The 23,820-nt window shown below is 40.4% G+C and overlaps 1 protein-coding gene across 3 annotated transcripts in view; it reads right to left on the bottom strand.

Moving 5' to 3' along the window:
• Positions 1 to 23,820, bottom strand: part of SPATA13 (spermatogenesis associated 13) — a 190,174-nt gene that overhangs the window by 119,407 nt on the left and 46,947 nt on the right. Inside the window, exon 1 of one of the 3 annotated variants that reach the window (XM_068143829.1) lies at positions 3,405 to 3,467. The exons of the other annotated variants lie outside the window; for them this stretch is intronic. Coding sequence (XP_067999930.1) covers positions 3,405 to 3,419 — 15 coding nt within the window. The 5' untranslated portion in view covers positions 3,420 to 3,467. Of the gene's footprint in view, positions 1 to 3,404; positions 3,468 to 23,820 lie in introns of those variants that run through there. 3 annotated transcript variants of the gene reach the window in all.

Here is a 23,820-nt window from a genome sequence, read left to right as displayed (position 1 = left end):
ATGTGGTGTGTCTTGGATTATGCTCACTCAAGGACTGTCAAGGGCAAGAACTTTAATGGCATAAAAGCACCGAGAAAAAAAGCAGCTCTCAGCCCCTCAGTTTAGGAAGGATGTTGACTTGCTGGAACGAGTCCAGAGAAGGGCAATGAAGTTGGCGTGGGGTTTGGAACACAAGCCCCATGAGGAGAGGCTGAGGGAGCTGGGCTTGCTTAGCCTGGAGAAGAGGAGACTCAGGGGTGACCTTATTGCCCTCTAAAACTACCTGAAGGGAAGTTGTGGACAGGCAGAGGTTGGTCTCTTCTCCCAGGCAGCCAGTACCAGAACAAGAGGACACAGTCTCAGGCTGTGCCAGGGGTGGTTTAGGTTGGATGTTAGGAGGAAGTTCTATACAGAGAGAGTGATTGGCCATTGGAATGGGCTGCCCAGGGAGGTGGTGGCGTCACCATCATTGGAGGTATTCAGGAGGAGACTTGATGGGGTGCTTGGTGCCATGGGTTAGCTGTTTGGGTGGGTTGGATTGGTTGATGGGTTGGATGCGATGATCCTGAAGGTCTCTTCCAACCTGTTTTTATTTATTATTATTATTATTATTATTATTATTATTATTATTATTATTATTATTATTATTATTATTATTATTATATACTTCACCAGGATGTATATTAGCAACAGACAGGGCTCTTTTACACTCCTGATGTGTTTTTCTGTCACTAATTACTAGCCATATATGCAAACTCAAACAAATTACAATGATTAAAATGCAAATGACCAATGACTGAACAATAGCTCCCTGCTGGATGAAACCATTGCAAAACAAAGTAGCTCAAAACAGTACTCCTTGAGCTCAGATATTATGGCACTTTTTTTGAGCTGAAGTAAGATATTTGTGTTTTATCTGCACTGCTGCTCTAATGTGCCAAAAGAAATTCTAATCTTTAGCCTAATCATATTTTAGTGCTCCAGCTGGAACTATGAAAGAAGGTTGTTTGCAAGTTTAATAGCAGGTGAGAGAAATATCGGCACCTGAAGTCCTTGAATAGCCTTTCATCCTTGTTTCTAAATGGAAAAGAAACCTCTGATTGCATGAGTCATTAAAACTAATTAAATTGACTAACTATGTGAAAACTTACTTTCTTCCAAGTAGTTTACTCCCTGTAATGTTGTTTTCTTTTCTTCTTTTTAACATTTTCAAAATCTATGCTTTTCCATGGAAACCTATTTTTTAAGAAAGATTAACTGTGCCTTGAAATCTTCACTTCCTGCTTCCAGTCTCACATTTGTGGAATGCTGATTTTGAGGAGGTTGGGACACAACGTGTAGAGTCTTCTTCCATACAATATGCAGTAACTGTATGTTATCAGGCATTATTTCACTTTTTCACTTCAGTGAGCTATCATAACAATACTCAAGACAAGTCTGTCATCTTGGGGACATGTTTGCAGTTACCTGCAGAAAGAACAGATCTTGCAGGTTTGCTAGCCTTTTTCCTTGAAATCTTTCCAGAGCTCCTGCCAAAAACAAGTGTGCAGTTGAAGGTGAACAGAGTTTATCCACTTCTTTGTGGGCAATGAAACTTTAGCTGCTTTTCACAGCCTGGGAAAAAAAACATGTGAGTTTATCAGGTTTTTTTTTCTGTACTGCTAAGATACCAGTTGTCAGTTTTTTTGTTGTTTGCTTTAGAAGAGAAAGAAAGTGTCAAGCTACACAGCCACTGCCACCTGGTCTTTTGGCTTTGAACATACATTAAAAATACATATAATTTCTTGCAAATTACGCTTCCCAGTTTCCATTCTTTTAAGGTTTCATAAGAATGAGATCAGTAAGTAATTTTTGGATGAAAATGAGCTGTCATTCAAGTTTGGTAATCTGGAATTGTGTTTTCCTGGGGCTATGATCAATATGTTCTCTTCTTGAATATGCTCCTTTCATTCCATGGTCTAGTCATGAGGTCTGTGGTGACAGGTTGGCCTCTATGATCTTTGAGGTCTCTTCCAACCTTAGTGATATTGTGGTTTCACTGTTGTTTTCAGTGCATTATGAAAGCATTTCTGAACTCTAGATTAAATTTAGAGGAAACAAACACTGTTCTTTAGTGTGAAATTTACCAGTTTGGTTCTTGGCATGTACTATGGCAGGAAACCATGTATGATGTATGTCAGTAAATTAATGCTTTGTGAACTAGATATGTGCTAATAGCCCAAGTATTACAGAGCTTGTCTTCTGTGAGAAAAAAAAAGGGAAGTTCTGAGCTTTCAAAGAATATGGACTTTCCTGCATCAGGTTAGATTTCCTCCATGGCATTTTATGTGACAATTCCATTAAAAGAACAGTCAGTGTCTTTGCCATCATTGACTGATTATCAGGGAGGAGAATTAAAGGGGAGGAGGGAATTATATCAAATACGTCAGTCACATCACAGGCACCACTGAGGAATATGCATATGCTATCCTTTCTGTAGGTATTACTGCAGATCATATAAAATAGAACAAAACTATGGTTAAGACATACTTCTTAGCTTAAAATAATGTATTTCAAATAATTGTTCTCTTTTTTTTTATCCTGTGATACGCTATACCAAATTACCACCTCTTCCTCTCTATTACCAATTCCTAGAAATAACCTTGCCAATTCTAGTATCCATTTCACAGTATCACAGTATCACAGTATCACCAAGGTTGGAAGAGACCTCAAGGATCATCGAGTCCAACCTGTCACCACAGACCTCATGACTAGACCATGGCACCAAGTGCCACGTCCAATCTCCACTTGAACACCTCCAGGGATGGTGACTCCACCACCTCCCTGGCCAGCCCATTCCAATGACGAAATACTCTCTTAGTGAAGAACTTACTCCTCACCTCGAGCCTAAACTTCCCCTGGCGCAGCTTGAGACTGTGTCCCCTTGTTCTGGTGCCGGTTGCCTGGGAGAAGAGACCAACCCCTTCCTGGCTACAACCACCTTTCAGGTAGTTGTAGAGGGCAATGAGGTCACCCCTGAGCCTCCTCTTCTCCAGGCTAAACAATCTGCTTTATTTTAATTTCCTTCATAGATATCCAAGCAGCCATAGTTACATAACCTTTATCCTAGGAAGACTCCTGTACTCCAGTTAATATCAAAAGAGAACAATGTAAAGATAGGAAGCTTTGCTATGTCCTTTCAAAATTCCCTGTATTATTTTAGTTTGCTATCACCTTTTTGTTTGTATTTTTTATGCACTGCCAGAAATGTCCCGCAGCAAAGCTGGCAGACTGCTCTCAGTATATTGCATTACAAGTAAATCTACTTCACCACTTTATCCACATGATCTGATGTTACTCTGAGAAAGAAAATAAACAAAATAAAATAGCAGTGAACATCAGGAAAGTACAAAGTAATAAAAGCAAACAACCTCAGTAAAAGCTACCTTAGCCCCGAACATTGACTCTTCATGGATTGGGATTTAAATTCTCTTCAGAACAGCACAGAACATCTTCCGTAGTGTCCCAGCTCATTTTCTAGCTCATCACGTTAATAGTTGAAAGGACATATGACCTCCTCATAATACTTCTGCTGGTATTGGACTTAGAGCCATAAGCTCATTTGCTAATGAAGAGGAATAAAGCAAGGCTGATGGCTCTCTTCCTCCTCAGAGAAGTAATTAAAAATCTTTCAGACTCTTCCTCAGTTTATACAGCCAGAGCAGCTGTTACAGATCTTCCAAAGTACCTGGAAATAACCTTACTTCCTCAGGGGTTACAACCTCATTCCAAAGCATGTATCAGCATCAAACTGGATTTTGAAACAGTTTGGCAATAAACATAACTGGTATTGCAGACAAATATTTTTCAAACACTAAGCAACAGAGATGCTGCAGATATTGAGCCAGGTCTTTCACTCCTCTCAAGAAACTGATTTTCTTCTGTATTAACTTAGATGAGCAATTCTAGGCTCTACTTCTGCAAGTTTATTTTGCATGTACTTTAGAAAAATGCCCTATAATGGTCTTTTTGCAGCATCTGATGTGAGTGCTGCATTTTTGAAACTGGTAATCATTACAGGAAGGCAATTAATAAATCCTGTGACTCTGGGAGTTCATACTTGGTTTTCATCCACCAAGAGTCCCAAGTCCTCCTCTGCAGGGCTGCTCCCAATCTAGTCATTGCCCAACCTGTATTTATTCTTCAAATTTCCCCTTGCCCTTGGCCTTGTTGAACCTCATAGGGTTCTCACAGGCCTAACTCTCATCCTTTCAAGGTCCCTCTGGACCACACCGCTTGGTGCTGTTGATAGACTTGCTAAAGGTACACTTAGTCCCAATCTCCATGTCACCAACAAAGGTTGGTCCCAATACTGACCCCTGAGGAACACCACTCATCACTGGTTTCCACTTGGACATCAAGCCATTGACCACAACTCTTTGGGTGTACCAATCCAGCCAATTCCTTATCCTGGTCCATCCATCAAATCCATGTCTCTCCAATTTAGAGACAAGGGGTTTGTGTGTGCCTATGTAGAGGTTCATTTCAAATGCCCAAGAGGGGCAGACTTATGAAAACTGTTGCAAACATCCAACCCAGCCATTGGTACACAGCTTGTGCTCCTTGCAGCTTCCAGTATTGGCCTCTACGGATACATTTGTTGTAGAATAAACCTTTATTTATAATAAACCAAACCAAGTTGGAAGAGACCTTCAAGATCATTGTGTCCAACCCATCAACCAATCCAACCCACCCAAACAGCTAACCCATGGCACCAAGTACCCCATCAAGTCTCCTCCTGAACACCTCCAATGATGGTGATTCCACCACCTCCCCAGGCAGCCCATTCCAATGGGCAATCACTCTTTCTGTATAGAACTTCTTCCTAATATCCAACCTGAACCTCCCCTGGCGCAGCCTGAGACTGTGTCCTCTTGTTCTGGTACTGGCTGCCTGGGAGAAGAGACCATCATCCGCCTGTCTACAACCTCCCTTCAGGTAGTTGTAGAGAGTGATAAGGTCTAGTTCAACAAACAGTGGCATAGACATTGTTGAGCTTTCTTAGCTTCCCAAAAGGGACTTTATTCACACTGCTTAGATGAGAGCAAGTGCCAGCTCATCTGCAGCTGACCTATACTGGGAAGCTTCCTAACAAGCTGGCAATAAAGACAGCTGTAACCCTGTGCATGAGTCCATGACCTCTCCCTTCTTAAGTCTTACGTAGTCATAGTCTTTAAGTTTACTCTGAGGTAGTTTACGTCAGTGTATACTTCTGTTTACTTCACTGGAATTACCCAGGCAAATAAACTCATATAGAGGCATTAAAGTTGTTTGGATTATGGCCCACGTGTGTCTAATAAACTGATGATCGATTCTAAGTAGTTAGCTTCCAGTGCCTCAATGCATGGAAGACATGCTCTTTGGATTTTGCCAGTCCTCTTGCATCTTGACAGAGTTTTGAAATCTAACATTTTTTATTTGTCATTTAAATTGAGAACGAATTAAAAGGATTCTTTGCTGAAGAAAACATAAATGGGAAAATCATACAAAAAGAAAGAGATAAAGGATATCTCAATAAAGATGTAAGAGGAGAGAAAAAACATCTGGGAGGCTGACTATTCAGGGAGTTCAATCCACATTAAATTGTCAAGCAATCAATCACTTGCATAAAATTCATGAGGTTGGTAATTGCTTTCTATATAATCACCTAAAAGCATAATTCACTAGTGCACTGACAGTACCCTCCCCAACTATTATCTGATTCACTGCACAGTGTAGCTGAAATGTTGTATCTGAGTTCAGCTTGCTCAAACTCTACAGAAAGCTGTTCAACCACTTTTACTTTACACATGAAAACAGGTTAAAGCTGTGTGTTCTTGTGTTTCTACAGCTCTTATAACAAATTAGTTTACTGGGACCATTACTCTAATTTTTGTGTTATGGTTGCACTTTGAAATTCCTATCCAGTTTGTTAGTAAACAAAAGGAATGCAAGTGACCATCCCCAAACCAAAAAAGTTTACAAGCCATTTGGATGTGCCAGGCAAAGGGAAGAAGGACAGAAGCACACTAATATTTTAAAATGAGTAGTCAGCTTTAAAGAACAAGATACATCTCCCTTGTCAGTCACAAACAAAACCAATAATAGCATCTAGGTCCAGACCGAGCTACTTAAGGAGCCATGATCAGCATGGGTTTATGAAAGACAGGTCCTGTCTGACTAATCTAAGTGCCATGGACATTGTCTACCTGGACTTTTGTAAAGCCTTTGACACTGTCTCCCACAGCATTGTCCTTCAGAAACTCATGGCAGAAGGCTTGGACAAGTGCACTCTGCACTGGATAAAAAACTGTTGGGATGGCTGGGTCCAAAGAGTTGTGGTGAATGGAGTTAAGTCTGGCTGGTGCCCAATTACTAGTGGCATCCCCCAGGGTTGCCTGTCCTCTTTCATATCTTTATCAGTGATCTGGATGAGGGGATTGAGTGCACCCTCAGTAAATGTGCAGATGACCCCAAACTGGGTGGCTGTGTCAATCTGCTAGAGGGCAGGGAGGCTTTGCAGTGGGACCTGGACAGGTTCGACCAATGGGCCCCATACCACAGAAACACTGAGTCCCCAGCACTGAAGCATTGGGTGAGATCTGAGTCTAGGGAGGGTGAAGCAAGGAGTCTGAGCCGTGCACTGCTTTCCACCATGGTGCTGTGCACCTGAAGACAAGGAACACAAGGGCCCAGCACTGCTGTCAAACTCCCTCCTGGATCCCAGGTAACCACAGAGGAGAGGGGTGTGAGAGAAGACAACAAAAAGAAGTGCTGCCAGATGGGTTATGGTACAAACTTCCCCCTTCTTTCATCTGCAGACCTACAGTGCTGCTGAGAATGAAGGGGGCAGGGAAGAAGATGAGACTGTGGGTAGAAGACTCACAGAGAAGGTGCTGGAAATCACCGATGCAATTAATTCTTTGTAGCAACAAAGCATAAAAATAAAGATTACTTTTAGAAATCACTAAGAAAATAGAATATGACTAGACAAGAAGTACAGTAAAACCAGAGACAAGTCTACAATAAGGGGGGAAAGGTTCTCATACTTTTTTCTCATCAATTGTTCAATACAGACACTTCTGCAAACAGCATTTACTAATTAGCATCGCTCAGAAAGACCAAACACACAGCCTTTGTGTTTTCTAAGACTGGCTCTGCCAATACTCTTAATCTGCATTTAATTTGAGAAATCCTAATTTTCTATTGTTACAGTAAGCTCTATATACTTTTGAGGCTATGAGGGAGGATGCTTCCTGTCAGAGGAACAATTTCAGTTGAAAATTAGCACTGAAGTGGAGAAACAGGATGTTTTCCCACATAGATAGGGACACTTGTGCAGTTGTGCTGCACAAACACACACAGTGCTATGTCTCAGTTTTGTATATTTTTCCAGAATGGGGACCTACAGCAGCACAGGCTCCTCCTCACTATGCTCTACATCAGCTGCATCCTAGCCACTGCCTAAGGGAGCCATCATTGCTCCTGCCTCCAGCCTTCTTCAGATCAAAGCCCGAAGTCCTGCCTGCAATAACAGCATGTGAACAGAGGAGCAAATTGCCAAGCAAATTTTTCTCCTGAAAAATACATTTTACAGAGAAGCTGAAAGTCTTCATATTTGCTTCAGTTAAAGCACCAAACAAGAAGATTTTAAGGTCTTGGGCAGCAGTTGTGATGCAAAGAAGCCATTTGTCCAGTTGCAGATCAGTCTGTTCCAAATGCCTGCTGGTGAGTAAAGTCGGAGACCTTGTACCCTGCTCACCAGGCAAGGGATGTCATGCTGTTCCTCAGCTCTGTTCACCTGTATGCCAAGAGCTGTGGGATGCTCATATGCCTATTTCCTGCCATTGGGGCTATCGTTTTTATTAAGACAGACAAAACATTTGTTGAGGGAGATGTACCAGGCTGTCACATGCTGCATTTCTTCATGGTTTGTCATCCAAGCAGCTGGGGAGTGTTTTGTTTGTGGGTTAAAACTAGGAGAATTAGGAGCCACACAGTCGAGTACTGGGGCTTTTTAAAACACTATTTCTGTTTCCAGGGAGGTAAACAAGAAATACCCTCTTCAGCCTCTCAGCTTGTTGCAACAGGCATGAGTGACATGTGGCAATAGCCTGGGCTAGCACATGGCAAATACAGAAATCTCTTTTCAGATTTGAAAAGACAAAACCATTTACTGCTCTTTTCCTTTTTGTGTGTGAATAAATAACAGAATCAAGAGACCAATAAATCATGGATGAAGGAGGCATGCAACATTCCTGGAAGTGCCACAGTTAAGAGTGTTTCAGTATCATTTTTCTTCTAGTCAAACAGTTTATTTATTAAAAGGCACCACGTCTTCACTGGTCAGTCATTTACCAGTGCCATGCACTGATCAAGCTCCTTCACTGAGCTGCGCTTCATCCTTTCAGCACCACCGATAAACCCTAGTAAGTTTTTACCATACCTGTCCATAGAAATCATCCCCGTTAAGTCCTCACTTTTCATAAGTGCTACTTGGGACATAACTGTATGACTATGACAAGCTCCTTCGGTTTTAACCCGCTTCCCAGGCACAGGCTGGCAGGATGCTGCACATCTGTTTTGCATGTTTCTACAAAGAAAAAGAAAAATCTTTAACATACTCATTGTGGTGGACAGCGCTGGAATAACAAGGAGCATGGGTGAGATGAGTGCAAACCTTAGGCTGTAGCAGGATGTTGGACATTTTCCCAAGCACTGAACTTCCTGACAACCTCTAAGCTGTGAATCAGTGTTAGTTGGGAGGCTGTTCTGGGAAGTATCCATGCTACCTTTCTCTTTTTCTTCTCTCCTCCCTGCAACTTGCTTTGGACTAAAAAATGCTAGTTTAGATAAATCTTCGCTAATCCATGGTTGACCTTCAGCCATGAATGTGAGTGAGGAGTGAGGAGATTTCTCCTGCGTCCCCCTACATTTCCCTGTCCCCGCTCCTGCCAGCCATAGCTGCTTGCACCGAATTTTATTCTACCATCCATCAAGCACTCTGCATGGGTGGCAGTCTGCACTCTATGTCCTTAGGCAGCCAGTACTTTCAGAAGTCCCAGCCCAAATTATTTCTACAACAGAGCAGAGAAATAAATCTACTTTTATTTGTCTCAGGGAGCTCCAGAGCCACTTGGGCACCCTTCTTTGCTTAGGACTGTGCTTCAGGCTTCAGTGAATGATCCCTTTTGCTAACAAATTTGTTCCTGTATGCCTCTTACAGTTGAAATTATCCTGAAGTGGGAGAACTTCTTATGTGATGAACAATTTCCTAGGTTTCTCTGGGAGATATATATATATATATAATTTACAAAAAATATAACACAGAAGAGGACCTACAGCATGCAGCAGTATCAGGACAGCATTAACTCCAAAGGACCTTACAGACTGGCTCTGTACAAAACACCCTCCTGCTTCACTGAGAGAGGCTGGCAGGAGCACACCTGAAACAGACTACCTTTGACTGGCAGCCATGGGACTGTTCTGGTTTAGAGTCCAGTGCTGGCTACAAAGCCAGCCCTAAACAGGGTGACAGCTTCTCGCTGAGCACTTTTACTGGCACAGCAACCAGAGCAGCAGCAACCAGGCTCAGTCTTATGTGTTACTTTGGGGTCAAGGCCACTTATACAAGTTACAGGCACAGCAATCACTGCAACTCACATCTGTATTTAGGGGTTGGCACTGTCCAAAGTAAGTGGGTGGTATTCCTCCCTTCCATACACCTCTGTGGAGAACCACCTTTGAGCCTCAGTAGTATGGTAACAAGTCACCCCTCAAGATACAGTTCTCTTCAAAAATCATTTTGGTTTTCTGACTCATCCTGCCCTCAGATGATTCAGACTAAGAACAGGGGTAATGTGAAATGTATCCTCTAAAACACATTTTTGTTCCTGAGGATGAGTTGGAGAGCCAAGTCCCATAAAGACCAATTTTTTTTCTACTTAAATTATGGATAAATATTCAGAGGAAGAATCTCACTGAACTCCCTGGAAACCAGAATAATCAGCTTTTCTGCATAAACTGAGGTGTTTCACACTCGAAGGTGTTTCAGTAATCAAGTGATAGCTTGCAGCTAAATATGACTTGATTAGATATATAATCTGGTCCAGATGAAGCTGGGAGCTCTTCTACTGTTATTTTCATGTAATTCCTAGCAGCACGTATTGGGTCACAGATTCTGTGTTCTGATGGAAAAATGCACAATAAAGACACAGGCAGTTACAGAGGACATGTTAATAATGATATTTCAGGCTGATTTTCAGCAATTATCTGAAAGGCATAACATATGCATATGGGATACCTCAGATGAATGCATCTGCAAGCACTGTGACAATTTTCCAGAGAAACAATTCCAGGAGGGATCTGACTCACCCACCCTGCTTGGCACTTTGGAAGTATTTTTTGCATTTAGAGAGGCAGCACAGCCCAGTTTTTAGGAAATGGTCCAAAGAGACATTCTCATTGCTTCACATGAGGAGGTAAGACCATCTAGCTCTCAAGTTAGGGTTAGTCTGAATAAATAATAAACCCTCAAAGTCTACAGCCAACTTGCTTGCATCATCTATTTACAGGGAAAGGTGCAGATCAAGGTGATTTAAAGTGGCAAGACTATAGCTTCTGATGTACTAGAATGTTCTGTTGTAAATAAAAGTCTTCCAGGGACTCTGTCAAATGCTATATAGAAGCTATTTTTAAATATAATAATCAGTAGTGGAAATGTGTAGATTGGCATTTCTGAAATCTGTTGCTTCAATTTGTCTCTAAAACTTGTGCAGCTAGAGTTCCAGGCCTGCTTCAAAGGAAAATCACTCTATGTAATCACTCTATGTAAGGTTGTTCAAGATCCTTTTCCTTGCCTCCCACATGAGATATTCCTTCATACCACATGCAGATCCTACTTGGATGGAAACAATAAAACAAGCCCACCAGGAAATCCTGTTATCAAATATCTTTCCGGTATTATCCTGAGTTTTGTGAAACATTATCACAGATAATGTGGTAATGACACTGCAGGCATGTATCTCTGCAGTGAAGGACTGAAACCACATCTCTCGTGTCTCTTAAGTACCAAACAGACTAAAGATTTCCTTGGAAATTGGAATATGTGAGTCCAATTCTGTCTTTGAATGCAACACTACAACTAAAGAAGTCATGGAAAAACAAAGAACCCAGAAGATGTGAAGATGCTCCATCCTTCCCAATGGCACTGTCTGAAACAGTGTGTGCACTCTAAGTCACGTGCCATACCCACCTAGTTGTGGTCTCCTCTTTCCCCTTCCCCACATGGTCTCATATGGAAACTCCTGTGGTTTTAAACTTTGACTGTACTGGGACAAGAAGATTCCTTTAGTTCAATGTCCTGTCTCTGGCCAAAGGCAAATGTCTAGCAAATAGTGTGAAAGAACCACAACAAGCACATGGTGGCAATTCATCAGAACACGGTCCAGCCTTCAGGGGCTTCATGAGCCAGAAGTTGTATCCTCACATGTAACAGCTCTTCATGGATTTCTCTTGAATTTTGGTAAACTTGAAACATCCAGAACATCCTGTGGCACAATTCCTCCATAGGTTAAATTCCCATCGAGTCATGAATCATCTCCTCTTCTTTATTCTAAACCTATGATACAAGCAAGAATCTCCTATCCGTTCTCTACATGGTGCTTATTAATTCATAGATTTCTATTGTAGTTTCCTTTCATTTGTCTGTGCTTCTGCAGACTGACATATCCTAACTCCTTTGCTCCTTGCACAGAAACCACAACAAAATATTTGTCATTCTTGTAACTGGATCTTTTTAGTGGTGCTGTATATTGTTAAGGTGGGGAGAGCAGGTTTCTGCACAGTCTTTAAGTTGCAAGTGAAGCATGAATCTGTTTATTCAATGGCATCAAACCATTTTATTCCTTCCTTAACAAGTCTTAGTATTTTATTTGTTTTGGTTTGGGTTTTAGGGGTTTTGTTGGGGGTTGTTTTGTGGGGGGGTTTGTTTGTTTTAATTAGTACTGAGCATCAAGTTGACATTTTTGCAGAACTATGTACTACAGTCCCAAGAACTTGGGCAAGAGACAGTTTTACGACGACTGTGTGGCAGTGACCACAGCAGGATCTAGGGTTCCTCTGGGTCTCTCAAATCCAAACTAATATTTTCCACTCAGCAATGACATGTACGTGACTATAGTACATTTAGGATCTTAGATGAAGTGGACAAGAATCTGAACAGGCACATTTGTCTCCCTTTGCCTTTGAAAGCCATATGACATATATCTACTGTACATGGCAGCTTGCATATACTCTGTTCTTAAAACAAAAACAGTATGAGACATTTTTAAAAGCTAATTCATGCACCTTTCCCAAGTTCCACAGATAATCCAGATTCCTGGGTTTATAAGAAAGGCTTTATCCTCTTGACAAGCATGTTGCTAAGTAGCAAATTCAAATACATTATCTAAACCAGATTTTTGGATTATAAGATATCCCAGATCTACCCAGTCTGGGCTTTTATTTATTTATTTATTATTTCTTTAGAAGAAGAAAACTACTTTCAAAGGCAGCCAGGGAAACATTCCTGTTTGAAATGACTGCATGTAGCTCTAACATGTATAGCAATGGATTTATTCCTAATGGATTGAGTGGAATCTGTGGTAGCTCATTACACAACATTTAAGATTAAGAAACAGTCCAAGATTTTAAATGGATCTTCAAAATCCTCCAACAAAACCACCTGAACACACCAATTATATTACATTGGAGAAGATAGGACACAAGTGACTAAACTCCAAAGTGCTTTTAAATGCAATATAGTTAACATGTCACTTCAATAAATGTTTGTCTGACTGCAATAATTCAAATCAGAGGACACAGTCTTCTGGGTTTGTGGATCACAAGCTCTCTTTGATGTCCCACAGCTATTCTCACAGGGCAGCTCAGAAATCATTCAGTTTTAATCCATTCTGATTAATGCCACAAAATGAGTTTTCCTGACACGGGTAATTTTGTTCTGCTGGGGAATGATTGAAGAAGATGGGCTTTCATCCCAGCACAGCAAATCACTAGCAGCCAGCTGCAACAGAGTTAACCATCTTCTTCAGCAAATGAGATGAAACTGTAACTTGTTTTCTTTTAATTAACTCATCACTAGATTGCTCCAGGTCCTCCTGGCACCCCTCAGTGCCAAGACAATAGCAGCGCTCCCAGCTAGGGTAGGATTTTGGAGCACTCTGGTTTCCTGGGAGTAGCCATGGTCTACAAGAGGTGGGTCACAATTTTCTCACGCTGTCTGAGAATGCCTTTGGAGAGACTGATTGTGGCCATAAGGCAAGTTGAACATATCTGAAGCTATTTAGACAAACTCAGTATGCTGGTGAGTCAGGATGACCAGCAAAGATAACATATCAGCAACCCACACCAACTCCATTGCTCATAACGAATCCCTTTCTCTGTGTTTACTTTCCAATGATTACTCCCTTGGTTTTCCAAATTTGGGATTACTGCTTTAGAACTCCCAATTCTATTTAGTTTATGTCTCTCTGTGTGCTTGGTTGTTCATTTCTACACAGTTAGGCAGTGGGGCAGATCACAAGAGCTGTGAATAAGCCTTTAATATACAAAGTCTGCCATATTATCTTTATACACAATCATATAGGAACACTGCAGCAGTGCCAGGAGTTGGATCTAGAGAGGAGACTGTGGTTAGGACGCCAGCACAGACTGCATACAGGGTCACTGTACACATCCAGAGCCTTCTGTACACAGAAAGAAGTTGTTAATGCAGACAGTGCAAATGCTTCCTGGCAGGGACAGACATGAGATCACATCAAAGGAAAAAGCAGTAGAGACTTGCAGGAAGGATGTGAAGCTAGGAACTAGAGTACAGTGTATGTGCTCCCAGAAAAATTCCCCCAAAAGTGAGGGAAAATGCTTATATTGATTTAAACTTGCAGAACACAGTTTCTTCTGTAAGTAGGTAAAGTGTGTCAGTAAAGTATGTCTAGCTGAGTCTCCCCTTTGGTGCAGTGAAGGGATTGAACAGGGAGTCTGTTTGTACTACCACAAATGAATAAATCATATTCTCTACAAAATGTATCATTAGTTTATAGTGATGAAAGCTTATCTCCCTCTTTCTCTGAAGCGATGCTGATCAATATCCAAAACCCACAACAGATGTCCACATGAAAGGATTTTGTACATTTTGTTCAGGTAATAAAATGTACAGTTCATTATGCATTTGGAGAAAAGGTTCAGCCAGTGTGATGAATTCCTTCCATAAACCAGGTATAAGCCAGGTGTCTGAATCTGCTTCTGGAGATGCATTTCATTTCATATTGACTAGAAGGAGAACCTAGAATATCAGTTTATACTATGTGTCTAATTCATTTCAGAGCTCTACATCTAGGTCAGATCTCTCCCACTGAGCATAATACAAAGTCCAAAGTCAATATTAATTTTCTCTGGGCCCTAGAACATCAAATAGAAACCATCATAAGAGCTAAAACCTTATTCTCCCCTGTAAAAGATGGACTTTCAGAGAATCAATGTACAATTATCACTGGTTTCTGAACAATTCACACTTGATAACTAGTGCAAAACACATTTTGCAGTAATATTACAAAGCCTGGTTCATTGTAGTTAGTGCCTTTCTCATAATTTGCAAGCGTGGTTTTAGGATAAGTATTATATCCTAAACAGAAATCAGCATGGTGTGAAAAGGCATGAAGACTATAAGACTAATATCATTGGCAACATCAAGATTATATGATTTTAAACTGTTGTAATAGTTCTTATGTTCAAGTTGCTCACATAAAATAGGAAAAACTAATATTGTCATAGTTATGCTTTCTTTGAGAGGGCAAAACAAAAATAGTCATCATTGTTTAAACAACAGTTGAGACAGTGGTTAGACAAGAGCATCAGTCTCTTCTAAAGATAGTGAAAATCCAGGCAGAAGTCTGGTGTTCAGGCACATTTAGTAACCCTCCATGTTTGTTAGCACTCTGTTCTGGAACCTTAGTGTATTTGCCTCACACCCGATGGAGACATTTCCTGTCAGTCAAATCTCAGAATCTCAGAATGTTAGCCATTGGAAGGGACCTCAAAACATCATCTAGTCCAAATCCCCTGTCAGAACAGGATCACCTAGAGTAAGTCACACAGAAATGCATGCAGGTGGGTCTTGAATGCCTCCAGAGAAGGAGACTTCATAACTTAGCCTGTTCCAGTGTTCTACCACCCTCACAGTGATAAAGCTTTTCCTTATATTCATGTGAAACATCCTATGCTCCAGCTTGCACCCATTGACGCTTGTCCTATCATTTGACATCACTGAGTAGAGCCTGTCTCTGACTTCCAAACATTCACCCTTCACATATTTATAGACATTAATGAGGTCACCCCTCAGTCTCCTCTTCTCCAAGCTGAAGAGCCCCAGCTCCCTCAGCAGTTCCTCATAAGAGAGGTTCCACTCCCTTAATCGTCTTTGTGTCTCTGTGCTGATCTCTTTCAATCTGTCCTTCTTGAATTGAGGAGCCTGTTAAATCTGCACCACAGAAACGTCTGTTTAGTAGAGAGCAAACCCCAAATTTCATCTACACAGATATCCCAAAACACAGTAGGCAACATGCACACAGGGACATTTTCAAATCATCTACTGAAAGTCTTCTGAGACAGCGTGCTCAGCTTTACAACGGGACTGGTAGTTGTGCTAGTTGAGGAAGATGTTAATTTAACATCTGTGTTTCTGCAACACAAATGGCTTTTAAAAATAAGCCAATTCATCAGACTGAATTTGAACTTTAATTTGACAATCTAGTTCTACATTCCCAGTTTTAATTTATAAGAATTCTAACAGACACTGATACATGGGTTGTTTGAATCAGACTGTGGGATTCAAGACCTGGAATCATTCCAGCACTTTGAAGTCTGACAGTCTGAAGGATTTTTAATTCAGATTGGTTTTTGTCCAGTCCAGTTTTGGGAAGAAGGATGGATTATCTACTAACTTTTAACTTCTTGCTGAACAGGGACATGAAATGAAAAGAGACTGACGTAAGATATGAAATCTACCATCAGAGAATCATAGCAAAAATTTGAGCTGGAATGATCTATGGAGATCTCTCTTCCAATTTCTTACTCAAAGCTGAACTAACTCAAATAGTAAATTAGTTTCCTCAAGGCCCTGTCCAGACAAATAGTGAAAAGCTCACAAAGGAAAATTCCAAAGTCTCTCTTCACAACCTATTACAGTCCTTCACATCTTTCTCAGTGAACACCTTTCTGTATACTCCGGCAAAATCTACCTTGCTACAACTGTCTGCCGTGGCGTCTTGTCCATTCATTGTGTATCTGTAACAGAAGCCTGTCTCTGCCTTCTCCATACCTGCCCTCTAAGCAGTCAGAGGCAGCAACCAGAACTCCCTTACCATTCGCACCTCCATGTTGGGAAACTCCATTTTATTCAGCAACCTGTTCTGTGCCATATGTACCAGTTCTCTGACCGTCTGAATAGTCCTTCTGCAAAGTCTCTACAGTTCCTTGACATCTCCTTTGTACTGGAGACCCTAAAAATCAGATACTATACTCCATATAGTATCCGCATGAGCACTAACACGAAGAAAATGCTTACATCCTTCAGTCTACTGGCCACAGTTCTGTTACTAGAGCTTCAGAAAGTGTTTAATCATCATTACTGGGATGGTCCACTGATGACTCAGTAGTGTCAACTTTATTAAGGTATCAAATATGTCAATTTACATTTCAGTTTTCCAGAATGGCATAGCACAAGCACCACCTGCCTTCCATCTTCATAGCTACCACCACTATGCTTTGTATCACCAGTGGGTAGCTTTCTGGTCTCTTCTGGAAGGGAATGTAATCAAGAATATCTTCATCAGTTACCATAAGAGTGTTCAAGGGTTAAAAATTTCTTTTATTCTCTGGCACTTCAATCTCCTTTATCCCAAGAGCATTGCCCTGTCCATTTTAATTCTATGAGTGTTACTAGCACATAGCCATGAGCACAGTACTTTCCATCTTTTCAATTCTATCTAAGATCAGCTTCTGAACATGAAAGGTTATCTTCAGCAGAATCATCAGTACTTCTTATTAGTGTTTTTTGCTTTGTTGTTTGGGGTTTTTTTAATATGGTTCACTGTAAAGCTAAAATTTATATAACAACTTCATTCTGGAAGTGTATAATCACTGCTGAGGATACCAGACCCAAAGGATAACTCACTTCTGTAGATTTATCCAGACTAAAAATAGATACATTCCAATAAGCATCTTCTTCAGATAAAGCATGAAATCATAGAGAAGACTATAAAATTCTTCATCACATATTGCTGTGGAAGCAGCTCTGCAAAGCTCACAAAGAGCTCGCTGCTGCTGAATCCTGTGGCCTCAGGATTAAGCCATCTAATATCCCAAGTATAGCCTGAAGCAACCAGGCTGTATGACCTCAGTTTAGTTTCATCCACAAAATTATTGTTGAAGTTTGTATAAGTACGTGAGCCAAAGATTAAAAGAAGAAGAAGAAGAAAAGAAAAGGCAAGAAGAAAACACAGGGATGTGATTGCTGAATAATAATTGGCAACAGTTACTATTATTAACTCAAGCATTTGAGAGGAAAAATAATGAACTGATATTAAACCCTAAGGAAAGAAAGCGGAGCACTGTCAGATGGAAACTGAGCAACAGCAAGGACCAGTCAGTTCCACCTGATTGATGGCTGGCTGGCCAATAAATAATTTACATTTTAAAGCAGTATATATCCTCTTTGCAAAATTCTTGGAGTAAAAATAGCTAAGCAAATACAGTAAGAAGAGGTTGCATGGCTATCTTGGATATCTTGAGACTCCCGAAGCTCAAGAAGAAATTGTTCTCATTCATCAAAAAGATAAAGGATCAAAATCACCACCAAAACTGAGTGTTCATTATTCACCTGGGCTGTTAGCAAGAAAGTCACATACAAACAATTCTAGGACCTTCTCAGACAATTCCAAGGGATTTTGTTTGTTGATAGGCAGTTGGGAGTTTGGTGTTGTTTCTCACTGCCTTCTCCAGTAGCTCATCTGTGTGCTGGAAATAGTTTCTGAAATCTGCTAGGCGACCAAGAAAGCATGGTGGATACTTGCAGACATGAACTCACAAGGGTTTTGAAGACCAGACACATGTGAGGCAACTCTGCAGTCAGAATATGCCTAAACCAGCCTCCCTGCTCACCCAGTACTGAGAGATCTTCTAGTGATATGGTTGCCACTAGCTCACACTTGAGTGCTAATGCCAAGAGTTGAGACAACCTAACTCTGTTTATAATACAGAGTTCATGGCTAAGCAACCACAAAATGTTTTTATAGCTCAATTCAGCATGTAATCTCAAAGACATCCTGCTGGTTCTGACCTTTACTTACAGAAACATGATGGCAGAGGAAGCCAAGTACTTCCTCAGGGAGTCTAGTCTTGGGGGTGGTAGGAGTTCCTGCTTCATATGTTTTTCACCATCAGAGAAATCAAGTGGGAAGAAGAGGATTTTCCTTCAACCATGTGAATACTAATTAGAAAATTAGTTCCAGGAGACCACAATGAGTTTTGACATTTTTTGTAATGTCTTAATGTAGAATCAGTTGTCAATTACCTAGCTGTTGTGGAGATTAACATCAAAAGCATATAGATGGAATGGAATGGATCTCCCTTACAGTCCTTGTATCAGTTTAGCTTTATAATGCTCTATGGGCACTATTGAGATGAAAACTATGAATGAAGGCATGTATTAGATTATTATTGTCCTAATGAAATGCATCATGTGGGGAAGTGAAACAGGGCATACTTTCACTAGCACTAGACAGTTTTTAGCAACACATTTAATAATTCCCCTAAAAAGCAAAGTAGGCATGCAAGCTGGCATTTTCCTATATCAAAGCTAATAATCCTGTTATTCCAAGTGCTGCAAGTTCATTAACAAACAGAGGTTGCCATTCACTTGATTTTCATGTAGTTCCCTGGTCATAAAATTATTTTTCAATATACAGAGAAATGAGTTTGCTACTTCATATGTAACTCTTTTAGATGTTAACAGATTTCCCTGACAAATGAGTTAGCTAGATCATACTGAATGCATCCAGCATGGTATTCATCTTTTTATTAATTCCTGTCATAAGCTGCAGCATTTTCCTGACAGACAGCTGGTAGGCTCATACTTTGAAAATAAGAAACAGCAGGGTGAGAGCTGATACACACTGAAGCCACAGTCAGTTTCCAGTAGCATAGAAAGCTCCAGTTTCAATGTTCTCTGCCCTATATTACCTGGACTTTAAGGACAAGTTCCTATGGCAGAGTTTATGCCTTGTAAACATAGTACAACAAAACACATTAACAGCAAGGCTAAATGAAACACCATGGGAGCTTTTTGATGTCCAAAAGAGCAGTGTGTGAATGCCTAGCTAACTACTCTTGCAAATAAAGCCAATCATAAATATCTTTCCCTTTGCAGAGTTTAGACAATCTGTGTTTCCCTTTCAACAGCTGTTGGCAAAACAAGAAGTCTTGTGGGTGACAAACTGAATTTCAAAATCTTCCACTTGTTTGGGGCCAAACTGGAATGACTTTCACCAGTTTCCTCAGCTGTCCCAGTTCCAGGTTGGAGTGGTGCCAGCAGGCAGCATGCTGTTCTTAGTCACTCAACAACCGGCCAGTTCCCAGTTGATCCAGTAACCTGCCCCATTCAGTGTCCTTTTCCCTACCCAGTTGCTGCACATGTTGCAAAGTGAAAACACAAGAAAAATAAGCAAATCAGTAGAGAGAAATTCTTGGGTACAAATCAGAAAACAGATGGTGCCCAAAGAGTATCAGTTCCCATCTTTGACAATGCCCAAAGAGAAACAGTTCCCATCTTTGTTAGCAAAACCATTAACTGATTGGTGAAGCAGCTGTATGAGAGCTAGTGGTTTCAGCTCTTCTATGTGTGAGCAAAACAGACTTGCTTTTTGGCTTCATAGTGTTAAGAAGCCTTGGAGTTTCACTTTGTGATCAGCATTCAAAGCAAGCTAGAAGCTCAGAATGAACATCAGCTGGAATTAATGACTTTTTCTGAGCTGCCATAACACAGTTGTTATTACTCAACACATCCTGATTGAGCAATCTTTCTCCAGGGACAAGAAAGAAGTTTTATCCAGTCTTACTTGTTTACAGACCATGTTCTCATTTAATTTTACCAATACAATTTTCATTGGAGAATCTTGGGTAAATTCAGGTTTTGATTTCCATCAGCCTGCATTTCAGTCCTCATAACCAAAATGCCACAAGAAATCCAAGGGCAAAAGAGACTCTAATGCTAGAAAATGGAATTTCCAACTGCATTATATTATTTGATTATACTCTTTTTAATACCTCCTTCTTTACAGAAGGTTTCCTCCCTTAGTATTCTAGATATTTTGTTTCTCAATATTTGCAATTCACTTTTTGGATTCCTATCTTTAGAAGAGAGAAGTATATGTTGCTTCAGCTTACTATGAGTGAAAGGTCAAATTATTGAGTTGAGTGAAATATAGAATGCAATTTATTTATATTTTTATTTAAACAGGACATCCAGCTGTAGATATTTTTACAGGGTACATATTCACTATGCTAAAGACCAAAAGTATAAGTAGATATTTCCTTCAATAAATCATAGGCAAAAGGATTCTGTACATATCCTAGAAATATTCTGGGTTTGTGCCTAACACTGAAATTGCTTACAGCATTCTCATGTCAAGGTTTAGTTGAACATCCAAAAACACATTTGGGGACTTTGAGGTTTTTAAAGTTTCATGCAGATAGTCAGTAAAGATGATATTTAAGCCCAGTTTGTCACCTTTATCCAGATTCTTAATATACTAGAGATTCCTTGCACAACTCACAGTATCACAGTATAACTTAGGTTGGAAAGGACCTCGAGGATCATCGAGTCCAACCTATAAACACAGACCCCATGACCAACTCAGTATAGCAAGCACTTAGATGCTTAAAGAGAAACAGATTCACTTCAAAATTAAATATGTTTTATCTTTACTTAGGACTACATCAGGCAAAAGGAAATGGAAACAGAAGATAACACCATAAGAACTAAATTCATTCAAACTCTTAGAAAAGTCCCTGCAGACACTTGCTGAAGCATCCTGCATTTCTACAGCTCTTAACCAGCTTCCACACTCTACTGTTGCTTAAGCCATCCTACAGTATGTCTCAAAAACCAGTAGACCTGATTTATATTTGACCTGGACTTACAGAATAAAGTTGATTCTCCAGCTAAATAGCCAATGGATAATATCAATACATCTGTGATATTCCCTTTAAAGTAAAGTGGCTTTTCAAGGAAACGATTCACACAAGTGTGGTCTCTGGTGCTGAAATTTTTCAATCCCTTGCCTGAATGCCTGCTCAGATTAAACCAAAAATGTCCATAATCCCTGTCTCCAAGGTAGGTACAACAAGGTGAGACATGCTATTAAAATACTTGCATCCCAAATATTTTCCTGATATTCTTACTGCTACAACATCATGAGCAGCGATACTGTGTGATCATCATTAAAGGTGCTCTGAACAGAGGCAACGGAAGATCAGAAATTACATAAATTCTTTCCCTTCTGTGTTGAACCTCCGTGGGACCAGTTACATTAGTTTGATGGCAACTGAACATTGGCCAAACTTTCTAGCTGGCCTAAGAGCAGAGTTGAAGAGAAAACCTCCAAAATTTCATATTTGCAGACTGTAAAACATTCCCTTGTTCTTAACTGTACTATTCTCATATTCCCTCAAAGGCTTTACTAGTTTTCTATGCCATCATAAACAGCATTGTGCATCTGGTCAGAAATTGTCATTCTTTGAGGACAGAGATATTCAATAAGAAATTTTGCTCCAGAAATTTTGCTCATGTAATGCAAAATAATGCTACCATATTGCTAACCATTTATGATTAGTGCCTTTTTTGTTCAGTTCTCTAGGTTCTACAGTTACATTACTCATACATGTTTGTGTGCATTTTCTGAAATCATTCATTGCTCCTATTCAGTATTGGGCATTTAAATTAAATAAGCAAATTTAACTTTGCTAATTGTATTGGATTTGCTGTAGACGCAGAAAGTTGTCTTAGTTCTGCTCTTTGTGGTACCTCTAGTATAACTATTGATTTACAATAAATAGCATGACTTTCAATTCCATATCCCAGCAATCTTCATCTCAAATGCACAGCAATATTGATCCTCCTGTGTGGCTGTTTTGCCCATTGATTTCCACCACAATCTCTAGCCCTGTCACTGAACACAATTTTCAGAACAATTTTCCTCATGAGATAAATTCAATTAAGTTGTCTGACAATTCAAAGACAATTAAAAGCAACAGGTTTTCAGAGCAGGAAATGCAAATGTGAAGACCACTCACTGTCACTTGCCTGCCTCAAGTGCTCAGCCCCTCTAAATCTAAGCCTTTAAATATATTGGTAGGGCAGTAAAAAGCCAGAGAAGTTAGCAGTCTGCAGCATCACAGGTACATAAGTAGGAACTAACCACTGTACTGGCTCAGAAAGCAGCCACCATAAGGTTCTTATTAAAGACCTTCATTTTGAGCCTGTCAATTTTTTACAGCTTTAAGTTGTATTTTCATGTTATTACTGTCAATTTTTTACAGCTTTAAGTTGTATTTTCATGTTATTACTGAATTGAAAAAAAATAATAATTTACTTTTCTCATCCTTGACAAACTTAGGACTGTGCTCTAAATTGCACAGTCACACAGTCACACTCACATTGCTCGAGAGAACTTTTCCTGCGGGTGTTTCGAGAGCTGATGCGCAAAGACTCCGGCAAAGAGTCTGATCAGGGAAGACTGGCGTTTAGCCACACTAAGTTTGCAGCTGTCTCTATGCCAGCATCAAAGCATTGCTTTAACAAGGGAGAAAAGGACAACAGGTCTGAGTGGCAGGGTGTACTCTTCCTAGTCCCTGCAGGCAGAAAGCCTGCAATGAAAAGAGCTATTATGGGACACTTTCAAGACAGCATTTATAGTGCAACTCCACTAACTGAGTCATGTCCTCCTTTCAAACACAGAGGAACATTTTAAAAGCAACTTTACCCAAAATGTCAAAAATTTGTAGTCTGTTTACCACTCTGCATATTGGTTTCTAACAATGCCAGAGGGCATAGACACGTTTCCTAACTACCGAAGCTGGCATGCTTTATAAGCCACTCACACAAAGTGCAACTCTTGCTGAGAATGTCAGGGTGAAAGGCCATAGTCCCATCCAACCATGTGCTGTGCTGGAAAAATGTATCACATTTTTTTGTTTATAATATTAAATACTTTTCTAGTACTGCTGCTATGTGGTCAGTGTCCACATTTAGCCCTTATCTGGGGTTAAACTGCACTCTATCACTGAGTGAAGGGGAATCAGGAAAAAGAGAAAAGACCCACAGGTTGAAATAAACCTGGAGGTGAGGAGAAAGTTCTTCACCCAGAGAGTCATCGGTCATTGGAATGGGCTGCCTGGGGAGGTGGTGGAGTCACCATCCCTGGAGGTGTTCAAGAGGAGACTGGACGTGGCACTTGGTGCCATGGTCTAGTCATGAGGTCTGTGGTGACAGGTTGGACTCCATGATCCTCGAGGTCTCTTCCAACCTTAGCAATACTGTGTGATACTGTGTGATAAAAATGGATTTAAAGAGATGGCCAAACTAATACCAGTATCAATACAGGATATGCAAAGTTATATTCATTCCAGCTAAAGTGCAACAGCCATGATATACAGGAAGGCAGTCCTCAGGAGCAGGAGAGGAAAGAGAAACAGGGTGATAACGCATCC

Source organism: Melanerpes formicivorus, unplaced genomic scaffold, assembly GCF_026170545.1.
Source record: "Melanerpes formicivorus ecotype bairdi unplaced genomic scaffold, bMelFor1.0.p_v2 SCAF_1, whole genome shotgun sequence".
NCBI lineage: Eukaryota > Metazoa > Chordata > Aves > Piciformes > Picidae > Melanerpes > Melanerpes formicivorus.
This window is presented reverse-complemented; position numbering and strand designations above follow the sequence as displayed.